This window comes from Botryllus schlosseri, chromosome 8 (genome assembly GCF_051294905.1).
Source record: "Botryllus schlosseri isolate E-star chromosome 8, Bs_hap1, whole genome shotgun sequence".
Classification (NCBI taxonomy): domain Eukaryota; kingdom Metazoa; phylum Chordata; class Ascidiacea; order Stolidobranchia; family Styelidae; genus Botryllus; species Botryllus schlosseri.
In genome coordinates, this window is record NC_137243.1 from 1,095,918 (window position 1) to 1,114,762 (window position 18,845).

The window sequence follows — 18,845 nt, forward strand, 5'->3', positions numbered from 1 at the left end:
CATGAGTTTGATATGACAGATATGTAGACATTTGTATGACTCATATGTCCCAGCTAGGCCTACTCGATTTTTACAAACAGTACGTGTAGGTTGATATTTGAGAATTGATATTTTTCAATGTTGATACCACATACGAGGAGTCGAGTGGGGAATACTTTTTCTCGTGCACCAACTATGGGGTTCCTGCGTTTTGTTCCGAAAATCTGTGGATTCTCAACATGCTTGTTGGTATAATTTTTACGTTCTTAAAATACGTGTTAGGTGACAGACAGAGTTTTATTTAACAATGATCGCAACTAACAGACAATAACAACTTCACGCAAATGATTACGCTCTGTGTCCGACTGTCCGTAATCATCGATCAGTTCCATCATTAGAGCTGGTAAAATGATAACGACCTTACGGTAATGGTGCTCGCACTGCATTGTTGCGTCGCAGAAAGTCGTTTTAATTTGGCAACTCCTCACGATACGGCTTCGATGATAGTTTGGCGGTGCTCCAACAGCGACCAAGCGCATGCCTCCTATTTTATATCGCCTAGGCCAGGGGTGGCCAACCTGCGGCCGTAGAAGGAGATTTGTGCGGTCGTGGACACGTTGTTCAATTAACATGTGTTGGCGGCCGTCGACATGCAATTTGAATTTACGAATTGACTACCGATTTATTGAGAGATTTTAATTATTCTTAAATTTTTCTCGCGCAGTGCGCGAATCGTTTTTCGATTTTAATATAATAGCACCCTTTGCAATCAGAAACCCCACAGTACCGATTCGAACAGCAGAGGAAATGATGCGTTTCACATATAAATACCCGCTCCGAATCTGTAGTCCTCACTAAACCTATAATCCTGATGGGAGGTCAAGAAATAACAGGACTAAACAAAGCGACCAATAACAATTTGCGCACCCGAAGATGCACCATCGACATCATTCATAACTTGCCCTAAATTTTCGAAAACACCCCCTCCATCAACTTTACCAGTGAATCTGATCACATGGGTTGAGAAAGGATAAATGTTTCATAGTAATATGTAAAACTACTAATATTATAATTACGAAATCCATCAGTGAATCTGACAAAAATGTCGCGCTTCACGCGACTATCAACAATCCCGTGACGTGACCATGCAGTGACCACTTGCGATTTGGGTGCGTTAGCGTATAGTAATCCAGATAAGTCCGAAATGGCCACAGACACTTTAACATGGGTATTTGGCGTCCAGCTAGTTCATTACAACTAAATCCCCTGGAATGCGGCCGTAGGCTACATGAGTAGTGGAAATGCGGCCGTGAATAGCAAAAACGTTGGCCAGCCCTGGCCTAGGCCAGGTGAGCGTCAGATTGCGAAGACTACTCCAAGTCGTGTCGATACCTTCCTATCTTTCGTTGTATCGCAGTCTTGTGGCATATTGAAATGATCAAATTATTAGCATTGAATTGGGTAGATCAGATAAGCTCCAACTCTGCAGCGTACCACTACGCCACTCAGGGCTATATGGTGCTGGTGCCGCGAACAAATTGTCCCGTTGAGAGAGGGCCGCAAGGCCAGAAAGGTTGAGAAGCACTGGATTAGCCTATTTCCACCACCCGTCTCGGCTAAGAATATTTGATAATTCCTCAATTGTTTACTTCGAGATGAGAAAACAATCAGATGAATTAAATCTGAACGAATCAAATTTTAGGTTTGTAACAATTAATAATTATATCATTTGATGGGCATATGCTTTCGGGCAGCAATTGTCGTTTTATCTGTATGCTCTTTATGCTACACTCTTATCGAAAATAGTGTGTATCCACACCACACTCATAGGGCCGAAAAGGGTGGTACACGAAAACAGAACCTAACTCAGAATGATATCGCGATCATAAATCCTACGTGTGTCTACTTGAATGTATGTTTTGGATCAAAATGTTCGTATGTGTGTAAAATTGGAAATGGTGTGTATAACTGCGGATGGTTTTTTGCGCCATGCCAATTAAATTTAGAAAATTAAATTCTATAATATATACACTGTCTTATGGCGGAGATAATAAAGTCGATTATCGCGTTCGTCAGGAATTATCAACCCAGGATTTATGAAACCGGTTGATCGCGGCGCTTAAAGTTAGTGTTAATCTCATGATTTAACAAACCGGGACAAACTATAGATAACTAGTTATCTATAAAAACGGCGTACCATTCCTACGCGCATATATTTCCGAGAATGACCGACAGGGCTGTTCAAAAATAACTTTTTTTTTCCGATTCAAGCTGGTCACCTCTTAAATCGTCAGGTTGCAGTAGAAAACCTTGCTCACCAAATTTCAATCGATTCCAACCAGTAAAGGCCTCCGCAGATCCAATTGAAATTTTTAATTTATTATGGAAAATTAAAAAAAAAATTTCCAAATTTTTCTGCCAACCCCATGAAATTGTTGAGCTGTCTTCAAAGACGTTGCAAAACAAATTTGAGTCAATTCCGACCAGTAGAAGCGGAGTTGTGTGAGTTTTTCGATGATATTTCTCGGATTATCCTTGATCGGTGGATAATCCGCGATTTATTCAGTTTTCCATGGTGATATGCAATTTGCGCAAGTGATAATTGAGTTTGCGATATCCGGTCCTTAATCAGAATAGGATAGTTGTACTGTGCTCGTTTTATATTGCGGTACAAGCAGGGTTGTAACCAAGTCACAAGGCTCCGAGTCACAAGTCAATCTCACTTATATATTTTTGACTCGAGTCAAGTCGAGTCATTTTCAATTCCCACCGAGTCAAGTCCGAGTCCAAGTCAGCGAACAGAGGATCAAGTCCGAGTCATGGTATTATGACTCGAGTCCAAGTCATTGTGTTGACTGCTCAGTTTCCAGTTATTATTATTATATTCTTTATTCACAGTAAAACTGGTAGATACACACATAATCCGGGGAGCAACCTGCCCCCAAAGGAAAATGGCGAGATTGGAGTAAATTTTTAAAGTTTCAGTAATACATTCAAATTGTTATTCCTATGCAATACACGGAGACGTCAGATTACAGAATTGCAGCAGTTGAAGAATTGGCAAGGGTTACAGAGCAGAGGTAGAGATGATTGAAGATGAAGAATCGAAATTACAGAAATTATGCTGTGATTCACAAGTGTAATTTTAGTCCAGTGGTGCATTCAAGGCCTTCCGAAGAATGTGCACAGTGCCCAATAATGTGATTTTCTGGATCATGTCGAATCGAACGTTACCCGGAATTTGTTGGATATGTCTCATGAGTTTTTTGCTCACGACCCCTGTAGCACCAATGACTATCGGTACAATGTTTATTTTGCATCGCCACATTTTCTCACATTCCATTTTGAGGTCTGCGTATTTGGAGTATTTTTCTGATTCTTTTTGCAGTAGGTTGTGATCAGCTGGGACAGCCAGTTCAATGAATAAGCATTCTCTTTTCTTTTTTAGTTTGACGATTATATCCGGGCGGTTGCTCCTGATTTCGCGGTCAGTTATAACTGGTACATCCCACAGAATTTTTACTTGTTCGTTTTCTGTCACTGGTGCTGGGCTGTAATCATACCAATTTTTTGTCGAAGTGGTGATGTTAAAATGTTTGCATAATTCAAGATGAATGTAGTGACCAATCCTATTGTGTCTCCATGTGTATTCGGTAGCTGCAAGTGCACCACAGCCGGACATGAGATGTGCTACAGTTTCATTTTGGTTGTGGCACATTCTGCATTTGCCGTCCGTGCTTTGCTTCAGAATTCTTTTGCGATAGTATTTTGTAGGAAGCGATTGGTCTTGTGCTGCGAAAATGAATCCTTCGCTTGCCGGTTTCAGGCCAGAGCTGGATAGCCAGGTCCATGAAAGCTCGTCTACATGGGGCTGTGAAGTTAACTTCTTGTGCTGTCCATGAAGAGGCATCGATTCCCATATCGTTTCTCTCATTTTGAGCATTGCATTTTTGTACTGGACTCGTGCTGCTTTTGCTATTGTTGTGGGTTTGGCAACAGTGTTTTCAGCAGTGTACAGGTTAGCTGTTTCCATGTTGACTTCTCTGACGTACTTGTCGTGACGATAGCTCAGAGATTTTGTTTTGCGCTGTTGGTCTTCCTGTGCAATGATTATGCAGTAAATGTTTTCGCTGTTGTTGATGTACTGTGACAAGCCGATGATTTCTGTTTTGAAAGTTTGTTCAATTTCTTGTAGTCCTCGACCACCTTTTTTTCTGGGGATGTACAGTCTTTGTGTATCAGATTTTGGGTGATGCATGTGGTGCATTGTCATCAATTTTCTCGTCTTTGTATCCAATTTTTTAATTTCATCTTTGCGCCAGTTCACCACACCAAAGCTATATCTCAAGACAGGCACTGCAAGACTGTTTATGGCATTGATTTTGTTTTTGGAATTGAGTTCAGTTTTGAGAATTGACTTGAGCCTGCTAATGTATTCCTTTTTCAGACTTGATTTCATTGCAGCATGTTTAATGTTGTCGCTTTCACAGATCCCTAGATATTTATAGTGATCTTCGGCATTCAATTCTGTTATGGTTTCACCCAGTTTGAAGCTCATGTCGCCAGTGCTGGTGACTCTTCCACGTCGTATGGTAAGTTTTGAGCATTTATCCAAACCAAATTTCATTTTTATATCTTCCGAAAACTCATGAACAATTTTCATTTGGTTATTCAGGTCTGCATCGGATTTCGCGTACAGTACATTATTATTATTATTATGTATAAAAACATTTAGTGGTGCTTTTCGCATCGAAGGCTTTTTGCACCACGGCGATTTAGACATTTTGATCAAAATGATAACATGAAATGTCATGAAAATACAAGATGAGTACGTAGTATTCCTAAATCCACTTTTTAACTCTGTTTGGTGATATTGAATGGTTCGCATTTATAATGTATCAATTTTCCTCACTTTTAGCAGTTTCTGGTCGCATTTCCAAGCACCAGTACCAACAAACGAAATCCCAATAGTGTGTTGGCGTGCTGATCAATCGCATGAAGCACATCCTTACGCGTCGCTGTAGTATAGTAAATAGGCTATGACACGGGGTTCCACTTGTGGAAAACAATAAGCCCATTTACATGGCCGTTTGGGTAAGCTTCGAAGCTGACTCGTCAATCCGACTCTCTCGTTTTTGAAAAAGAGAAAAAGGCAGACGGCTTCAATCCGTCTTGAGCTCAATCCGTTCCGCAGAGTCGCTTGGAGACGACTTGAACAGTGCCGGTACTTGAAAACGAATCCAGACTGCAGCAACATACCAACATTTCATGTTCATATTTCACGAAACCGGCGCGTATTTCAACTTGGTGAATGTGAAAGCTCTATCAGTACATGATACTGCTTTTATAATATGCACGTGGTCTTATTTGTTCTGCGTCACAACTTAGGAAGCGAGTACAGCCAACAATATAACTTGCGCAACTCACTATCAGAAAGAATATATACACGGTGTATTTGGTCATTCTAGAATTGTGATGAAGTTTTTCTGGATATCTCAACTGCCATAGCATATTCCCGAGCTGAATCCCAAAGTGCTGTGTATCACTCGAGCTGCGATAAACATGACCATGTAAACTCGATCACTTTGGCAAGCCGTCTCATGACGTCACTCCAAGACGACTTGACTTCAAGACGACTTGACCATGTAAATGGGCTTAATGACTCAAGGAGGACGTACCCTGTTTTTCAAACCTGTTACAAGCTGTGCCTATCCACGGGAGATGCAACTCTTATTTTTTATTTCGAACTTGGTTAACCATATTTATTGGCGTTCGCTCCTGATGAGAGCCAGTCGAAACGCTTCGAGTGGAATAAATTTGGCATCATGAACGTATATTGTTTGCTGCAGCACTAAGAGCCCATCAAAAATCAGTCTATACCTAGAAAAATTGATGGAGAAGGACCCCATCCTGGCATCAGTTTCTAATGTTCGTAGTAATATTGTACAGTTGCGTGAAGTTGTTCGCAACCTTTCTTGGACATCTGCTACGCAAGGACATCAACCCTCCTCAATATAATCCCACTGCAACTGCTAGATACATCCGCGGTGGTGCGATGAGATGACATGCACACGATCGCACAATGCACATTTAGCTTTTTATGTAAATATGCAAATATCGGGACTTATTCAGTACAAATTCCGGTCGGCTTAAAACATAGAGAAGAAGAAAATCAGTTATCATCATGATTCCTCAGATGAATATGACGATGACTATCAATGTTCCTAACTAAAGATACAGAAGAGCTGTCGATCGTGTCACGACAATGAGTCTAGTTCAGGTTTGGTCAACCTGTGGGGGAAGAGCAATAATCAATTAATCATGCGTTATTACATACTCATAATTAACTTAGCGTGGGTCAGCGCCTGTCAACATACAATTTTAATTTACGAACTGGCTCCCGAATTCTTGAGAGATTTTAGCTCAACTCGAATATTTTCTTCGCGCGATTCAGTCATACTTAATTTTTCGATTTTAATGTAAATAGTAATGGATACCGCGAAGATGATGAGCCCCATGAAGAAATAACAAATTAGAATCACGTGCGTCTCACTAGTTAAGGATTATCTTGTTTGGTCAATTCCAATATATATTTTGACTATTCCTACAATCCTTATAGGACAGTGGTCGGGAACCTTTTTTCGCCCGAAGAGCCATATTGACCGTATATTTTCCATTTTACCTCCCAAAGAGCCATAGATAACGATCATCGACTACGTCACAATTGAAAAATCGTGACGTCATGGTAGCGCAAATTCGATATCACTATATGGGATTCGTCGTTTGCAGCGTATTTTCTCAGTAAAAACTCGTACTAATCATGCTGGTTGCCTCATTTGAATAATGAGTATGCTAAATTTGCATAGATTTGCTAGATTTTTTGCAAGTAATATATTTTTAATTATTGCACTGAGAGGCATATGATATTTTTCGAAGCTTAAGACGAATAACATTTAGATTTCCAACAGTTGTAGACAACAATAAAAGTATGAATCTACTTTTAACACGCCTTTTACAATTAATGCGTCTTTTGATGTTGCATGGTATTCCTGATGGCTTTTTAGTATGGTTGATAACTGTTAAGGTTAAGCCTCACACAAAATTTGAGACCTTCGTCAGTTAAACGAGGTCGTAAGTTCGTCTAGATGCCATTCTTAAATGCGAGGGCCCATGATGGCATACTTAGGGGGAGTCAACACGCTCATCATACATTAGTATACACACCCAATCGTGATGCGTCAGTGGCGTGGGGTCAGGGGAGTCAAGTGAGGCAGTACCTCACCTGTCTATTAGATTTTGAATATTTTTACTACCAAAATCACGCAACTTGCCTATTTATTGTTAAAAAATAAAGTTCGAAACATAGATTAAGGCATTGTGATAGCGCAATTCATCGTAAATATCATAGAATGTATAGTACCTGATATTATTCGAACGTAATTGTCGCACTGATTCCGATTCGGCTTCTCAATTCTCAAAGTATTCGGCGGTAACATTTGCGCAACACGCCTATACATTTTAACAGCGACTACAAAGCTACGTTATTAATCAAGAACGTGGGCAGCTATGGCATTGATTGTAATTTGAATTTGTAATTGTGAATGTCACTTCCACTGCAGTATATTTCTGAGTATATTGTGATACAGCGCCGTCATGTCTCCTAGTATCTTTTATCAATGAATGCATCGTGCTATTCAAGATTTCGTACAGGCTACATCGAATTTGCGAGTGATATTGGTCGCCAGCACGACAGCAACTTAAATTGGAGGATTTTGAAAAGGGGGTCCGAGCCCCTAACCCTCAATACGTCGCTGTATTAACCTCTCAAAGACATGTTTATACTTCCACAAGAATAATTACACTGCTCGTGCTGAAGATTTAATAACAAAGTTCCTGCAATATTAATAAATTAGGCACAAATATAAAAATTTCGCAAAGAGCCATATCTTCTGCCGAAAAGAGCCACACATGGCTCGCGAACCATAGGTTCCCGACCACTGTTATAGGAGGTCAAGAAATAACAAGATGCAACAGAGTGATTAAGAACATCCCGAAGATGCATCATCATTCATTTTGTTCTCAATTCGAAGATACCTCCTCCGTCACCTCTACCGGTAAATCTCATCACGTCGGCAGAGAAAGAGGATGAATATTTGATAGTTACATGTGCAACTCCCAATATTATCGATGAAATTTATTCATGAAGTTGAAAAGATTTTCGCGCTCAATAACGATCATCATTCCCGCGATTTGGGAGCGTGTATAGGCCTAGTAAGCCTGCGAGGGCGCTCTGCTATTACAATTAGGGAATTTCATGCGCAATGTATTTTGCAAGAAAACACTGATGTCACAGGACATCACAAGGGCCGTCTACGATGCGAAGTCCCTCAGCGGCCAATTTAACATAATATTTGGCGTCAAGGTTGTCTATTACGACCAGGACCGTAACCGTAACTGCCGCACCCCTCGTCCCAAATTGAGGGGGCGAGCTCGAAGGGGGACCAAAATTATTTCGTGAATCAAAAATAATTTTATAGTATTTAGTTGTAAATTTATGCAACTTTGTGCGCGATTTAATGTTACCAGGTATTTTTATTATTGGATACCCTTCCCCCGAAATAAAATACGCGTGATTTATAGAAATGAGCATTTCAGCGTCGGCCATTACCGCGCCACGACGCACCAAGAGGTATCAAGTTATAATCATGCAACATGCGACTCAAAGAAGTATGCCAGAACGATCGGCCGAAAAGGACTGCCCTTATGCTGACCGAAAACCGATATATGGTTAATTCTTCATAGGCGACTAAATGGCTCGGCGCCGAATGTTTCTGCCTGGCAATATGAACCCCACAAGACAGATGCCATCCTGCAGAAGAAAATTATTTGTCAGTGCAAAAATGTCAATTTGAAATCGTCTGTGTCTTTTAGTTTAGCACGTTTGGACGATTTCAATATCTTATGACATTATGAGTTTATGACATATTATGACATATAACATTATGTAACGAAGACATTATACCAACGGGTCCGCCCGAATATGTTCAATTACTATTTACGGACCCGGGGCCTTTATTTTCCCAGACACATCATTAAACATCAATCAGCACTACTGAGGGTCTGGCTTATCACCGTATAGGGGCCCAAGACCAACGTTTGGGGGGGGGGCTGACGAAGTGCTGTTTCGGTCCTGAATACAACTGTCTGCTGGAATGTACGTGCGCTTTATATGTAATCGACATGCGTCGGTGAATACTGAATAGCAACAAGGTTGAACAGATGAACATGAACAGTGAACACTCCTCGTGAAGTTGGAGTAAAGCCTATGTTCTCTCGGCGAAGCTTACGTCGTAACGCAGACGAGCCTACAATAAATGTCTATCGCCGTCCATGCGTGATGATATCTCAGCGTCACTAATTATACGCGCGTAATGGTTCCAGACGAAGTAAATACTGGTCCAAGTATTTCAATTTGCAATACCTAAACATATCGCGGCACCCTTGAGCGATTGAGCATTTTAAATGCACTGAATGCTGCGGCACCCGGGGTTGAGAACCACTACTGGTTCTCGTGTATCACTGCACTGCATGTAGGCTAAAACATATGCGCTCTATCGGCAACTGTATTACGTATTCGAATAAAGAATTGTTACCCAAACTATTTCCGTTTATTTTTTTTTTAGTTGTCACCACCAAAGAATGTATCTAGAACGACTTAGTGTGAGGGTAGGCTATTGTATCGTCATTTCATTGTTATCCCGCGTCCTTCAACATTCTTTGGTCGCTACTACAGCGAAAAACGCATCTCACCCCTAAAAAACCGCATGCCGTACCGGTATGTCGATGTTGCGTCAAGCTCAAAATAACTACAGGTTAAATATACGCTTGCGTGAAAAGCACTCGTGATGCAGCATTTACGTTCGGGTTTCTTTCGGGAAAAATTTGCCTTCAACAAGCAAAAATAGTGCTAGTTATTGAAATGGTTTATTGCATGAAAAAGGAACAGATTTTTGGATTTAACGCACCATTTGATAATATCAATCGTGCATATTGACTAATATGATATAAATCTATTTGGAATAGACAATAAAGCCGGTAAACCGGCGAAAAAGCGAGTTTCGTCATAGAAATGTTTTTAGCGTACAAAAATAATATAATTGAGAATGTAGATGCATTGGCACTAAACAACGTACACCCGAAGCAGCTCGTCAAATCCGTCGAGTGTAAGACGTTACACATGCACATCCGGTAACCACGTCGTATTTGGTAGAATGCCCGTTACTGTAAACAACTTCAACCGAGGTGGTGATGTTCGACGCGATCAAGTTGTAGTTCGGCTTCATAGTCACCGGGCTGAAACAGTGTTCGCAGAGGCAAGCCTGGTGGATGATCACTCGAGGACGCCTGGATGAAAAGGAGCGAGTTATTAGTCGACTGAGAATCCATATGCATTTGGTTCCGTCCAAATACAAGCAGATTATATTGAGCAAATATTAGTCAGTCTTCTTAGAGATTGCATAACCAACATAGGTGTCTGATTGAAAAACTATACTGCAAGTTTTCTCGACTCGCTCCTCTATTTTCATTTTATCGTGATCTTCCGGTGTTTTGAAAATGACTAATAGACTTATTGAATAAATGGGGCTTCAAATATACCTTGTGGGGTCGTAATCGAGGATCGGTCCGTGGGGAGACAAGCTGCGCAATCTCGACTGCGCGAGATATTCCGCAAAATCAGGACAACTTCGAGGCTTCCATGCTTGAATGGTAGCGGACTGACGCTCTTTGAACGAGTAGCGGAGATCGAAATAGCTGAGAAGACAGACGCACGTTGACGGGCACGCACTTCGACGAATCGCACATTCAACGATATATAGCTATATTAGCTATATTATCTATATATTTGTTTCATATCATCAGTTTCTAGGTTCACATGATTTACTTTTGACGTGTCTTGGAAAATGCTACTTCTACTTATAATTGAGGGGAATTAAAGTAGAAAATTGCGGCATTCTTTCTACTTTTATTTGAGTAGCAATGCTGACTACTATGACCAGATCTGCGCATACCTGTCTCTACGCTGAAGTTTTCGGTCGCCGTTGACAATATTCTTGCAAAGCTGACGATAGCTTCGTATGGAATGCCGAGAGTTGATAGTCGACGGCTGCATATCCGCCGAGGCGAGACACGTGCACACGAAGAAATATACAGAGACCGGTATCTTCATATCGGTTGAAATCGGGTCGATTGCTAGTATGTGGGGCTGCGATCCGATATATAGGCGCAGAGTCACGCTACTTTCGATTTGCGAGTTGCGTCAACAATACGATCTTGCATCAGCATCGAGCAGTCAGTGTGGTTCGATATTGCGTCACCGGGCATGAAATAGCCCTCAGTATAATGCACTATATCTAAAACCGAAAGACGGCAACCAATCGCGCGTGGGTGACTGGGTGTGTGAATGTTCGAATGAACTTTTGTTACCCGGCAAAATGAGAAACGTTACCACATGGAATGGGAACGATATGACTTGACTATCGTATACTTATTAATGAATGTCATTTTTGAGCAAAGTATCATTTGTTAAATAATGTTAGGATTATTAGCTCCAACTCTGTGCAAGTTTGCATGCTCTCGTATATGGTCATTGGTCATTGGTCATGTCATACATATCCTATCCACACGAGTATATTCATTCAACTAACTGCGTGTATCAGACTCAATTTAGCAATTGTGCAATGTGCATTGTGTGTCTTGAGCGGTCGAAAATAATGCAAGCCGCTAATTAAAATTAGCAATCAATATACATACGCACAATCTGTATCATAAATTTTGTGAGCATTGCTCTATGATCATACAGAAAAGGGGGCTGATAAGAGAATGCATGACTCGAGTGAACTATTGCCGCTTAAAAACAGATCAGAATCGAATCAACATATTAGGCATCACAGCGTCATGTTCAATGAAACCAATAAAAATATGCCTTATTGTTGCTTTTCTGATTGTTAAACTGTAGCACAAGGTGCAGGGTGACTGATATGTTGCAGAAGCTATCCGACCATAATAAATTCAAAATTTCAATTGGCTCTGCGGCGGCTTATTATACTTGTTAGAATTGAACCAAATTTGGTGTGCAGCGTTTTTCAGGGTAACCTGACAATTTAATCAGGAAATGGCTAGAATCTGAAAAAAAAGTTAATTTTGAACAACCCTGGTGTACACTGTACGTACAACATTGCGTTGATTCAGAGACCCAACAGTGGGACAATTAGAATTTTTCAGCATTTCCAATTCGAATTAGAATTATGGCTTCACATTTGTTCCAAATTTGATTACAATTATAGTTCCGAATTCCCCAAAATTTGTAAATTGAATTCAATTCCGAGCTTGTAAGAAATTCTCATAGGCATGGGTGGGTACTGGGTATGTACTGCTGTAATGACCCTGTTTTGCTCCACCTACGCATTACTTCATGGGCTCTCGCATTTAAATAGAGCATCAAGACGAATCCAAGATTTCGCATAACTGACGAAATTTTTGTGAATAGCTTAACCACAACAATTATCAACCAGACTACAAAGCCATCATGAATACCATACAAGACCAAAAGACGCATTAACTGTACAAATCGTGTAAATAGTAGATTCATAATTTGACTACATGTCTACTCTGCTGGAAATCCAATTGTTAATTGTCTTATGCTTCGAAAAATATCATATGCCTCGCAGTATAATACAATTAAAAAGGTCTCTGTTACTTAAGTTTCGCATGCTCAAATGAGGAAACCAGGATGATTAGTACGAGTTTTACAGAGAAAATATGGCGCACACGACGAATCCCATGTAGTGAGTTCGAATAAGGGCTACCATGACGTCACAAATTTTCAATTGTGACATGGTAGTTGATTGACTTGTATGGCTCTTTGGGAGTTAAAATGGAAAAATCTAGGGCCAAAATGGCTCTTCGACCGAAAAAGGTTCCCGGCCTCTGATTTATGTACATGTACAGTTAAGGAGAAAAGAGTCTCTGTCGCTGCTGTATTTAGTGATGTAATGCCATGAAACGCATCGACCCCTCCGTTGTTTTAGTTGCATAGTACTCGACATCAGTGGTCATTAAACCGGTCTCGACATTTTCCTTCAGCTCTTTCTACCGACTTGCAAAGCGATAGATTTACCCTACCACTTTATTGAGACTGGTGGTGGAATGTGTGCGTCATGAATCACGATTCTGCAATTATATAGCAAAGGTGTTATGCGAAGTTTATTGCAAAGATTAAAGCATAAATTGCCACATGGCAAAACAGCAATACAACAACAAAAGTCGATCTCTCTCTCCACGGTCACATGTGATCTGCCGGCCATTTGTACACGTCCACGTCCGATATTCGGCGATACTCAGCGTGCGATACTCAGCGGCCGAGGCAACACGTTAGCATGAGCTGCACAAAGGCACAGGTGTGCGACACGCCGGTGAAATGCGGACGCAGAGCAGGAGTGCGTTTCATAGAGTCATTTATAGCCTATCTAGCCCAGGGTCGCTAACTCCAAGCGGGTCGCGGCTCGCAGGCCGCTTTTCAAATTTCGTAGCGGCCGCTGGCCACACATTGCGAACCATGTCAGTACAACGCTGTGCTCTCTAACGTTGGCGACGGACATACACTTTCCACAACAGAAATAATACTTTATTTAAGAAATACACGTCACAATTGAATATTCGTGACGTCATGGCGTTGAAAAATACATGTTTTAAACAAGGGTCTTGTTTTAAACATGTTTTTTTTTAATTGATTTTTGTTTTAAATGCAACCCTAGAAAGCCCCAAGTTATTTTCTAATCGTCTCGGTCTTGGCAGTGTCTGGATTATTGCACGTCAAGGCAATATACCCGTTCATATCAGTTAATTCTTCCTCCATGGAATGCTTACCATCGCAGAAGCATTATCAGCTAGTGAGGAATAGTGATGTTGGGCGCATGAGAATAGCTTATTTTGAACAACTGCAACAATATTTTGAACCTTTAATGATCAATTTCATTCTTCCGAAGTCTCAAACAGAGGTGGTCCGGTCAGTAACGACGTACTTCTACTTTTTCGAAGTACTGAAGTAATTTTCCATTACTTCTGGTACTTACTCAAGTAAATATAATTTCCGCAACTTCTACTTCGTAGTATATTTTAATTTACTTACTTACTTCTCGCTATTTTGAGTTTGTCAAGTAGAAATATTTGTTCCTCCAATTAGAAAGAGAGAGAGAGACTGAGAAACTTCGGGGCCGTTTTCACGGAGTATCAACAAGAATTTAATATTCACAAAATTCAGAGTCCAGTTCAAAGTCCAGAATTTTCGTCGCGCTTTACGTAAAGTAGAGGATGACAATTATGTTTTCACATAAGTATCGGTGAATATAATTTATTTAGTGGGGTATGCGTGGTTCCGTTCGAATCGCATCGTCGCCCATATGACATGCATCATCGCAGTAAATAAGTCGCATCAAAACGTTTGTAACAACCGTTTCGCAATCTCCCATCTACCTATCGTATCGTAATTAGGGCTGGGCAAAATGATTCGAGTACTCGAATCTGAATCGAGTATTAATTTTAATGATTCGAGTCGAGTAGTAAAAGACATTTTTTTCGAGTACTGAAATTATACGCTCCTCGTCGCTGGAAGTTAATTTATCAATAAGAATTGTAGTTTTGATCCTATTTTCCACTGAGGAAGCCTTGAAACCTTGATTGGCCGTGTTGCAGCAAACGAGACATAGTACAAAGCTACGAACGGTACTGGAAATAACACATTTCCGAAGTCATGATCATCCCACAACGTTGTCAAGAAGTGCAATGAAATATCACTATGGTCGAAAAAACACGGAAGTATCTTTAATGTGACGACTAACAGGCATTATGTTCCTTGTGGTAGCATAAAAGGTACATATTTGAACTCTGACATAGTACATTCTGTTGTGACGGCATAATGACTGATACTCGAATACTCGACTCGAAGCGTAATACGTGATTCAGAATCGAATCACTCAGGTACTCGATTTTGTCCAGACCTAATCGTAATCTAATAGCAGCATATCGCGAGTCCTATTTTTTTGGAAAAGTGATCTCTGAATATTTCCTAGCGTTAGACCTGTTCCGGAAATAGAATTACAGTATATGCCATTTTACGATCCGCACAAAATGTATCCGATACAATGTCATGCCATCGCCATTTTCTGAAACAGGGCGTTCGAGTAAACAAAAGATTAGAATCACTTTTCCACAGCAAAACTATCTTTTGCATCCTATGATGCTGTCGCATGCTTATATTGTGTCTAACACCTCTTAGGATGTAAAAATATGAATCAAGATCTCTACACCTTCCGTACAGATCAATTTGCAGCTTTTGACATTCCATGCAAACGTATTATAAGTATTTTAACAACTACTTACTTACTTGAGTAGATTTAAAAGCAGCCAATTCTACTTATACTTGAAGTAGTTTTAGATTCATTTTAAAAGTACTACTTCTACTTGTAATTGAGTAGATTTTCGCGTCGCTACTTCTACTTCTGCTTGAGTAGCTTTCTTGACTACTTTGACCACCTCTGGTGTCAAATCAGGTCGAGGGTCACAAAATATAACCTCGTGGTGACACCTTATACTATAGATAACTAACCTACGTAGGTTAGTTACCTACTTGTACAGCCCGTTCATCAAATAAGTTGCACAGCCCTGAGTTATAGTCTCTGTAACACAAGCATACCCCATACAACCATCACTGCAGTAAACAATTTATTTGATGTGATGAGTGTGTGATACATGGACTGTATAAATCTGTTCTACATTTCGACTACAGTACAACAATAAATCACAACTTCGTTCGAATTGATGGCTACAAAGTTGTTTGGTGCCGTTCCGTGCATAATGAATGTATTGTACCTCAAGACTACTCAGCCGTAAAACTCTACATTTTCACAGTTAAATATAGTTTAGCCCTTATCGCGGCTATCCGCCGAAGAATGCGGCAATACCTATTTGACGTGAATATGTCCTTGATTACCAACATCCGATGACCGCCATCTACCGGTAAAAAATCCACGATCACTAAAAACTCTTGCGAAAAGAAGTAGAACTATTGAGGCTGTAGTGTAGACTTTACGATTATGTAGATAGATTGCTAACCATAAAAGTTCGCAACTCCAGTCGCCGCACTTAGCTAAGCAGTATAACTTACTGCTGTACAGCTCATCCCAAAAGCAGCATTTTTGGCAATCCCGGGGATGGAGACCCCAGCACAAAATTTATCTAAGTTGGTTTTAATCGAAAACTACCGTCGCATTGATTACGAAAATATAAATTAAAATCTGGTCAGGGCACTGCAACCCCTCACATATCGCCCTGAAAGCCCGAAATCTGCACTGTCCCGAACAATCGTTGCGCCGCAACACAGTGACCTATTGTGTCACTCAAGTAAGTGGAACAGCATCCCGCCGGCTACCCGACAGCATTCGATCATGTCCAGTCCACAGTCAAATCGAAATACAAGCAATTTCTACTGAATATCTACAAGTCTGCACCCTAAATTCCCGGGATTTTACTATACTTGGTACCGGCATTGTTCTGAACAATCGCTTGGCGAAATTGGCCATTGTTATGTTCATATTGTTGCGGTGGTGCCATTGTTGGAACAATGCCGATTTTCAGATTTTGAGGGCTGTTTTGAGGTGGTTCCATATCCCCGACAAGATTTTAATTTGTATTTTCGGAATCAGTGAGGCAGTAGCTCTCGATTAAGACCAGTTTCATTATATTTCAGCCCTCGGGTCGCAAGCTATAACTCCACCAATTATGCTGCTTTAGATTGCACAGCAACAAGTATAACTGCTTGTCGGAGCGTAACGACGGGACTTGCGTATCTGTCCGTAGGTTAGTAATCTGTAGCCATATAGTCCAATTTAATCTTGAAATGGTGCGATTTGTTCAGATGTAACTGCAGAAATGAGCGTATGTCGCGTCCTTCAGCAGAAACCCACATTTTACCAAATATACAAAATAAGTTCAAATTAGATATTTGTGCGGTGATCACCCAGTCTGTCCGTCGTCGATCAAATATATAGTGGAGTATATAGAAGGTTCCCCTTCAAACGAATCGAATCGAATATTTGAGAACTCAATTCAACGTCGTGCACATACAATTGCGCGACAATTGTTGGCTATGCGGACTATAATAGCAATCTGCGCTGCTTCGTGCATTTCCCTATTTACGTTAGCAAATCGTTACTGGAGTAAACGATCGTGCGCTTGAATGAATTTGAATTCATAGGCCAAAACAATAACACGCTATCCAATTTGGCGCTACGATTAAAAAACTATCAGACTATCAAACTATCGTCCAATTCAGAAAGAAGACAATGTTTCTCGGCGTGCGGCATGCGCGTCTCTAAATCAACATGTGCAGCAATGTCATGGTTATATCCTATGGTTGGGTTACCATACGTCCTCCTTTTTAGTCAACCAACCATAATATCGTGGAAAATTTACCGTTTTTCCGGATTTTACTCCAGTATTGTAAGTTTGAAAATTTTGAAAAAGTGTCCTCCTTTCCCGATTCCAAAATATCCTACCCTATGGCGTCGCTTATATATTCGTCCCAATACTAATTAGGTATATTGCTCATCTCACTTGAGCATCAATCCCGTTTTGTGACATGCATGGTTTTCATTATTTTTCGAGCCACACATTCGGCCATCGGTGTTGTGCTGATTACGAATTTGAGGATATACCTAATACACTACAACAACAACAACAACAACAACAATCATTGGGGTTATAATTTTCATCCGAACAAGTTACACACAATGTACAATGCGATAAGTCACAATGCAATGTAACGAACAGATAGGAGGACGTCGAACGACACGCGTCAGTAGAGATCCTTTACTCTAACATCCACCTCGGCCTATAGAGTGCCCGATGTCACGCAGTTCTTTTCGGTGTTGATCTTTTTATTGAAGCCGTGGTCCTTTTTATTAGTTCTTTCCATTCCTTGTGAGTGCTTTCTTTCTTCGGTTCTTTTTTCTGGGCTTTTTTGTGCGGGGGAAGAGGAGCTTAACGTTACCACTACGCTATCTCCCCCGGATTACGGAGTAAGCGCGGCAAATCAAGCCTACCCCGGTTTGGCGCATGTGTCTAAACAATTAAACATGGTTACTGGTTACTTAGAAAAGGTGGTGCCAACGATGCAACAATTCTCAATTTTTTGAACGATTATCGTAAAATTATGTGAATTCAGCCATCTGTAAAAGCATATAGCATGAAATACATCGGAGCCGGAGCTACTGTTCATAGAACCGGCTCCGCCAGCTCCGTCCCCGCGGTTCCTCTTGAATTTTATGTAGAGCTCCGGCTCAAGCTCCGGCTTCGCTGAAAATGCACGGCTCCGGGGCGCCGGCTCCTTGCTCCGGCTCCGGCTCCAAAGCCCTGGCTTGGACCAAAGTGTTCAACCAGGAAAAGATCTGCTGTTCTCGGCTGAAGGTTTGGGGGCCAGAGAGGCTTTCGAAATTTTTGATCCATCGGTCCCATATTTCCCTAATTCCATCGTCCGGACCATATTTTGCGGTGGTAGTTTTGCTTTAGTAGGCCTACACTGCGTACTGCTTATGATTATGAAGCCCGAAACGCACGAACGTCATGTGTACGATTTTCACACTTTCAAATGCTCCAAAACAACACATTGCGTCATCGCGGATGATAAAGTGAGTATAAGTATAGATAAAAAAAAAGTTATGTTATTGTTAACCCGTAGGTTAGTTATCGGCAGTATAAGTTTGTTCACGATTCCGCAGGCTGTCGCTGCCGAGAATCAAGATCTAGTTTCG

General features: G+C 40.8%; 1 protein-coding gene across 1 annotated transcript; it reads right to left on the reverse strand.

The window, feature by feature from the left end:
* Positions 1-9,941: 9,941 nt before the first annotated feature.
* Positions 9,942-11,316, reverse strand: LOC145444278 (uncharacterized). The gene is made up of 3 exons (XM_080322223.1): positions 11,049-11,316; positions 10,636-10,791; positions 9,942-10,383 (listed from the first exon to the last, which is right to left on the reverse strand). Exons 1-3 carry the CDS (start codon positions 11,204-11,206, stop codon positions 10,188-10,190), a joined length of 510 nt encoding a protein of 169 aa, XP_080178349.1. The 5' UTR covers positions 11,207-11,316; the 3' UTR covers positions 9,942-10,187.
* Positions 11,317-18,845: the final 7,529 nt, after the last annotated feature.